At 46.9% G+C, this 8,050-nt stretch overlaps 1 protein-coding gene across 1 annotated transcript; it reads right to left on the bottom strand.

Moving 5' to 3' along the window:
* Nucleotides 1-5,558: 5,558 nt before the first annotated feature.
* LOC9271722 (uncharacterized) lies at nt 5,559-7,818 on the bottom strand. The gene is made up of 2 exons (XM_015758876.1): nt 6,372-7,818; nt 5,559-6,263 (listed from the first exon to the last, which is right to left on the bottom strand). The coding sequence occupies exons 1-2, from the start codon at nt 6,573-6,575 to the stop codon at nt 5,961-5,963; spliced, it is 507 nt and encodes a 168-aa protein (XP_015614362.1). The 5' UTR covers nt 6,576-7,818; the 3' UTR covers nt 5,559-5,960.
* Nucleotides 7,819-8,050: the final 232 nt, after the last annotated feature.

Below are 8,050 nucleotides of genomic sequence, written 5' to 3'. Positions count from 1 at the left end.
GGGACCCACCTGTCATCTCCTCATCCTCTCTTCCTCTCTCTCACTCTTCCTCTCTCTCTCAAACCGGTCGGCGACGGCGTGCGGGGGAGGACGCGGCGGCGGCGGGCGGCGCCGGACAGGCCCACTTCGCCGCCCAACCCACCTGGATCGCCACCGGCTTGTCCACCGCCCCCTGCGACCCCGCCAGGCAGGCCTACACCTTCGGCCTCCGCACCATGGTCTGCCTCCCCCTCGCCACCGGTGTCCTCGAGCTCGGTTCCACCGACGTCATCTTCCAGACCGGGGATAGCATCCCCAGGATCCGCGCCCTCTTCAACCTCAGCGCAGCTGCTTCCTCCTGGCCCCCCCACCCCGACGCCGCCGCCGATCCCTCCGTGCTCTGGCTCACCGACGCGCCCCAGCACGCTCACGGAGAATCCCAGCCGGTCTGTCGGTGCACGCCCCAACGCCCTCGCAGCCGGCCGCGCTGCCTCAGTGGCAGCAGCAGAGCAGCCAGGCTCAGCAGGGCCCCTTCCGCCGGGAGCTCAACTTCTCTGATTTCGCGTCCAACGGCGGTGCCGCGGCACCGCCTTTCTTCATGCCGGAGACCAGCGAGATCCTAAACTTCGGCAACGACAACACCAGTGGTCGGAGGAATCCGTCCCCGGCGCTCTGCCACCGCCCGCACGCCGCCGCTGCGTCTCTCCCCCACGCCTCCGCCGACCAGTTTGAGAGAGAGAGAGGAAGAGTGAGAGAGAGAAGAGAGAGGAAGAGAGGATGAGGAGATGACAGGTGGGTCCCACATTTTTTTAATAAATAGAGTACTGACTGGACTGCTACGCGTACGCCACATGGACTAAAACCACCGCGGATTGGGTCGAGGGGGGTAATTCGTTCGGTTTGCATGGTTGGGGGGGGTGAAAAATGCCCGGTTTTGTGATTCGGGAGGGGGGTAATTCGGACGACCGCAATAGTTCGGGGGGGGGGGTAATTCGTACTTTTTCCATTTCGGAATAGGTTTTAACTTTGTACCATGTGACATGACCGCTTAGAAGTCCACCCAAAACCAATAGTTTTAAAATGTAAAAATACTGGGTCGTTGCCCATGCTAGATTGAAACCAGGGGGATCCACATGAAATTGCTACGACACTTCCAATGATAGTGATTTAACTAGTGGGCCAAAATAAAAATACCAGTCCAAATCTGAGGCAAGATGAAATGTTCGTGATTGCTACCATTAACAACGACCCAAACAAAGGCCCTAAATGACTAGTACATCATGAATATTATTGGTAGCGACTCTAGACAACTAAATATATAGTTGGCTACCATTGACAACACCCCAAACGAGATGCGTGATCCTTAAATTTAATTTAAAGTGTTTTGGTACGGGAAACAAACCAAATAAACTTTAGGTGCTGTTTGGTTGGAGATTGCAAACGTAAACGGTAAGGACATCAGATAGCACTGTGATAGTAATCAGATTACGGCAAACTTAGATTTTGTTTGGTTCTCACACGTGGGTCGAGGGGAGCGGCGGAGGCGACGCTTGATTCTTTCTCGTGTTGCCTCTCCGTATCGTTAACGCTTATCGCTCCTGATCGAGCGGTATCGCCTCTGAACTGGGCCCGTAATGGGTTCCAAGGTATCCAATTACGGAGCATCTCAAACAAACAACGGGAACCGGATCTGTTTGCGCTGGAATCGGGTGCGGGCTGAATTTTACCGAACCAAACAGCACCTTAGTGCCATAACATTACCCACCTCCACTACTTTTAAAAATTTGACAACACTTCCATTAGCTATCCAAAAATTTCCTCAAGCGTTCGCACAATGCCCAAGTCTTTTGGGAATATGCAAGGAGTGCATCTTTGGAAGGAATAAAAGTTATTTACATGGAAATTAAGAAAACAATGAAGGGGACAAGGTACATGAAAATAAAAAGACTAGGAGCTAATCTCGCAACTGATGGTGCGACCAAATGTCTCCGTCCGACAAACGCAGCTCCGGCACTGCCAATCTTGCAAGTCGCTAAAGTTCAGCTTCTGCCGCCATTGCACTGGCCACATGTAGGATCTTTGCTGCTGATTGAAGACTCTATTGTTTCGCTCTTTCCAGATGGTCCAAGCAACCAGAGCCACAATGGTGTCAAATCCCCGTCTATGTTCCTTGCATTGCTTCATCGTGCTGTCACATAGCCAAAGATGGAAAGACGAATCTGAAAGTGGCAAGCATCCTGCATGTCCAATCGCATTGAGGGCCATCCACCAAAGCTGGCAAGATTCTGGACATACGATCAGCAGGTGATCAATGCTCTCCTCGCATTGATCACAAAGGACACACTTGGCAGGATGTGGAAGTCCTCGCTTTCGAAGTCTATCTGCTGTCTAGTATCTGTTAAGGGCAACAAGCCAGATGAAGTACCGATATTTTGGTGAAGCTAAAGATTTCTAGATTGGGCTGGACTGGAAGCGAATGCGACCCAGGAATTGTGCTTGATAGGCCGACCGAGAGGAGTATTCACCTGACGTCTCCCATCTCCAGTGCAGCGAATCCTCCTGGTCCGAGAGCTGTATAGACTTCATCACTGGCCAGAGGCTAAGATACTCGAGAATAGCCTGCATTCCCAGGGCACCAGTTATGTCTTGAATCCATCTTTTGTTGAGAAGTGCTTCTGCAACTGTCCTGTGATTGCGAAATCTCGCAGGAACCGCATCATAGATGGAAGGCGCCAACTAACAAATCGATGACCCATTTATCCAGATATCCTCCCAGAACAGTACCAAGTTTCCTCTTCCAACCGAACAATGCCCGAGTCTTGATGCTTCTCCACAACCTCTCTTCACCTACATGAGTGTGTCCGTCATCTGTGCGACCTGACATCCCACATCGGTCCCATATTTTGGTATCGACCGGTAACAACACGGTGCCCGTGTGAGACGATCGGTTAGGCCACCAAAACCCCCACAGTTCTTGGCTTCTTGCACATGTAATACATCCATCCAAGCCCCCAAAATTTACAGGGAGTAAAAAAAAAACAAAAAAAAAACAACAAGGTAACGACCTATACTAGATCCAAACCAGGGTCCACATGAAAAACACTTCATCGTTACCACTGATAGCGATTCAACTGGTAGCCCAAATGAAAAATACTGGTTGAAATCTAGAGGCCATATGAAACATTCATGATCGCTACTACCAAACAAGGGCCCAAATGAAAAATACATGATCGATATTAATTAATTGTTGGTAACGACCACCCAAACAAATAGTACTACCTCCGTTTCAGGTTATAATACTTTTTAGCATTGTCCATATTTATATATATGTTAATGAATCTAGATTAACATATATATGAATGTGGACAATGCTAGAAAGTTTCATATGTGGACAATGCTAGAAAGTTTTATAACCTGAAACTTTCTAGCATTGTCCACATTCATATATATGTTAATGAATCTAAATATATATATATGAATATACACAATACTAGAAAGTATTATAACCTGAAACGGAGGAAGTTGCCTGCCATTCGTAGCAACCCAAAAGCAAAGAGCCAAATGTGAGGGTTCCTTGAATTTAGGTATCTGGTTTGAGGTGTTACAATTACTTTTGGTATAACAGTAAACCAAACAAACTCTTAATGTCATAACTCATAACCTTATAAATTCGTATCAAAATTTGGTTATTCCTGAACCTTCCACTCGCCAATCCATATCAAATTTCAGTATGGTCTCAAACTAAACAACATTTTCACCATGTTAACTAATTTTTGCATTTAACGAAATTTGGCGAGGTCGATTTCGGCAACGAATCAAACAGGCATTAAAAAACCAGAAACATCCAGCCCAAGAAATCTAACACCACTGGGCCGATTTTCCTGCCGCACGTAAAGCCACCCAGCCCCATCTTCCTCAAGCTCGACCAGGGCACGGCGAGAGACTGCCTCGACTTCCCTTTCACAATTTAAATCATTCTAACATTTCTCACATTCGTATTAATGTTACCATATATATGAAATCGAGGGAGTAAAATTTAAATATATATTTGATTCATTAACATTAATATGAATGTGGGAAATCCTAGAATGACTTATATTGTGAAACGGAGGGAGTAAAATTTAAATTTTTAACCTTAAATTTGAAGCTGATTTTGAGGTCTTTTCATCGAAGTTTATTTTTTAGCTTTTACTTTTAGATTGCTAAGAACACGGATATAAAAGTTTTACTTATAAATTACATTTCGTTCACAAATATACCGTTTCGCTTATGATGGCTCCGCTACTTCCTTTCAACCACCTCCCGGTTGCTCTCATTCCCCAATGGCCTCCCTCTCTAATCTCGATCCTGTGGCCGGCGATCCTGCGAGCAGTTGTTTGATGCAATGCAACGAGAACCAAATAGATTCAGGCTTGGTTCACTGTGAGATGTTGGGCTCACCGATCTGCCCAGATTGATGAACACTATGCAGGTATTCAGGAAGCGACTGTCATGTACATGGGCTGGGCTGGCTCTAGGCCCAACCAAACAGCAAGGAGGAGTATAAAACCAAGCCACACTGCAGTTCTTGGGGGTATTGATGAACAGATATTCAACTTGTGGCTTTGCCATGGCTCTCTTCCTCCTCCAACTCTACCTCCTCTGATTCTATTTCTCTAATTCCAATCTCATGCTTCTGCCTTCCCTATATTACTCTTCCCAATCCCTGATTCTACTCTCTTGATTGTATTCCTGAGCACTTGTATTCTTGAGTGGATTTGCAACATATCGGTGGCACTTGTGTGAGAAATTTGGTGTGATTGTGTTGGTTCGTGATAGCGACCTAGAAGTGCACTTGCTGAGTTTTCATATATGAGCAATCAGAAGTTAGATCTATTTTTTCCTCTCGCTCTCTCTTTTTTTTTTCAAGTGAAACACGACGATACGATGTAAATTGAACAACCTTAGCACATATGGCTTACAATGTTTACTCCAAACACAAATATAACCAGAGTGCCCCGGTCGTGTTAAACTTCAACACATTCTTCAAAGAAAAACAGAACAAGGCTTGCATTGAAATTTCCCCTGAACTCACGAGTGGTCGCTACTGGTACATGGCAGAAAGCTCGGGCGGATTACCGGCGCATTGTGCTCACCGAGGTAGGGGTGAAAACGGTATGGAAATATCCAAGAATTCCGGCTACCGTTTCCGGTTTGCACCGACCGTTTCAGTCGGTATCGGAAATTGTCGGTGTCGGAAATGAAAACGGTAATCTCTTCCGGAAATGTTAGCGGAAATGATATGGGCTTTTTTCCGACCGTTTTGTCGGTAACCGTTTTTTATCGGTAATTTCCGTCAAATTTCCGACAAAATTCCGAAGAAGGAAGCCGTGTTCTCGAAGACTCAAATCTATATCTAAAAAAAGTCGGACAATATTAGTTATGCTGTAATCCTATCATGTAACCCACATTGTATGCTTTAGCCACATTGATGTTGAAGTATCGTTGAACTTTGTTTATATTGTTTGTCGACCTTATTGTCAACTTATTAATCATCATATAACGGTGTTGTGGGGTGTGGCAGCGTGATCATGCAAAGGTGAAATTATAAGGCCATCTTCATATATAGTTAAATGTGGGATGATACCACGGTTCGCTGTTTCCGACATGAATTTTCGACTTCTGGCCGACATCGGTAGATTCCCGTTCCAACGGTTCCGTTTCCGATATACCGACATTACCGATATCGTTACCGTTTCCGAGTATGCCATTCCGATTCCATTTTCGAGAAAATAAAATGAAAATGGAAATGGTAGAGGGTTTTTCCGACCGTTTCCGACCGTTTTCATCCCTACACCGAGGATCAGCTTCAGTGCCCTCGAGGCAACAGAGCGAAGGGACTCTTCGTACTCCAGGACAGAGACGCCTCCAGATGAAAGCTTGAAATTCTCTTGCCATGCCCTTCTGGCTGTCTGCTGCGCCATCACCAGATCGTCCCGCATTTAGCAGTCGATGAAATGGTCGATGCAGTGAGGTTCAGGCTTCAGTTGCGCCATCCATATGACCTGCTCAATTGCGGATCTTCTGATTCCAGGGTGTACGCTTGCTTCAGTTCTATGTGAATTTGCTTGCTTCAGGATTAATTTCAGCTTCTGTACAAAATTCCTTAAGCCGATTCCATTTCCGTTGACAGCCTCGATGAAATCGGTCTCACAGAGAAGTTTGCTGAACTGCAAAACAAGGCCAAGAAAGGCCTCCATGTCCTCCCCTATAAGATTGTCTGTCTGATACATAGTTCTAAGTGCCTACAAATTAACCAGCATAAACATTAGTCCCTTGTATGCATCAAACAACACAACTATCAAATCTTAATCTGTTTAGCTAAATTATTAGGTACAAAACTGTGTTCTTACCATCGAGATGTTGTCTACAGAAAATTTCTGCATGGAGTATTGGCAGTCACTGTCTGGTTTGGCATAGGCACATAGGTTTTTCAGAATGTTCTGCACCACAACTCTATGAAATCTACCGTGCTGACCAGAAACCATGCTCTTGAAGGCCTCTAGAACTCCTATGACAGCAGTACCAAGTGTTTTGTCCACTGCAGAAATTTTCATATATAAATTGACTCACAAAATCCGATTAGTACCAGCTTACCATTCTTTGGCTCTTTCCCATGTTTAAATGATCCTCATATATAAATCGGCTCAAAGTCCGATCATTACCAGTGTACCATTCTTTGTCTCTTTCCCATGATTGAATGATCCATAATTCAAAATCATCAACTGCAGCAACTTGATCTTCACATATTTAATTAGCTGACGAGCTCAAATGAGAGCTAAATTTGGGGGTAAATGTTGTGTCACAACAAGCACACAACCACCTTTTACTGCCTGCACAACAAGAGGTCCGGTTTAATCACCCTAATCCATGGTGGGGGAATAATCCAACTACAAGAGACTAATCCATGGTGGGTAATCCAACTATAAGAGACTGGTTATAATTATAATATATTTATGAGAGCGGCTACAAAACGGGATCCCGTTGTAACGGGATAATTTAAGTGACTCCTCTCCGCTTCCACGTGCACTCCATCTTGATACCTAGTACCTTGGGTATCAGTTGGTACCTGGTGCTTGGTACCTTTGGTACCGACTGATACCTTTGATACCTGAAATCTGGTACCGGCTGGTACCTGGTATCTGGTACCATGATACCTAATACCTTGTACCTGGTATCCGTGATACCTGGTACCTGGTAACTTGGAGGAGGAGAAGGAGAGAGAGAGAGAGAGGAGAAGGCAGCCACGTGGTGGAGCAGGAGGAGGAGGCGGCGGCGAATCTGGTGGTCGGCGAGGCGGAGTGTGGAGGAGGAGGCAGCGGCGAATCCGATGGTCGTCAAGGTGGGGCAGCCGATGAGAAGACCAACGAGGGCGGGGAGCCAGAGCAGCGCGGTAAGGGAGGCGAGCTTGAGGGCGACCCTTGCCGGGGCCGCGCCGTCGTCGTCCTCCTCGGCGGCCGAGGTCTTGAGCCGACAGGAGAAGCTCCCGCCCGGCAACGCCGTCCCCGGCGCCAGCAGCGGCCTCCACGTCCCGCTCCCACTCTCCCTCTTATTCACCGCACCTATCGCCGAGCTCCTCGTCGTCGCCTCGACCCCGCGGCGGTGGGGCGACGGCGACGGGGACAACGGCGGGCACTGGCTCCGACGAGCGTCCTCCACGCCCAACGCGCCACCCCGCACAGCTAGCCACCATCGTCATCTTCGTGCTGGTAGTCAGAGAGAGAGAGAGAAGGGAGAAGGAAGGGAAAGAGACAAAGAAGAGGATAAGGATGCTAGATATTTAGTGATAGTAGTTGTCCCGGAAGCCCGTGGTGTAGGTTTTCTGTATATTTATATCCATCATCCAAGCAAGGTAGCAAAGTAGGAAAATGCAACAGTGGCCCAAATGGAGAATACTTGTCAATTCAGGGGCCCAAATGAAAAGTCCAAACTACGCTGCACACCTCATTGGGCCGTCGTAGTGGGACGAATAGCCTCTGCCCAAAAGGCCCAACTATACTGTGCCCACATCTCAGCCCACGTAGGCTCAATA

Source organism: Oryza sativa, chromosome 10 (genome assembly GCF_034140825.1).
Source record: "Oryza sativa Japonica Group chromosome 10, ASM3414082v1".
NCBI classification, from domain to species: Eukaryota; Viridiplantae; Streptophyta; class Magnoliopsida; order Poales; family Poaceae; genus Oryza; species Oryza sativa.
Note: the sequence above shows the minus strand (reverse complement) of the source record. Positions and strands in the feature narration are given on the sequence as shown.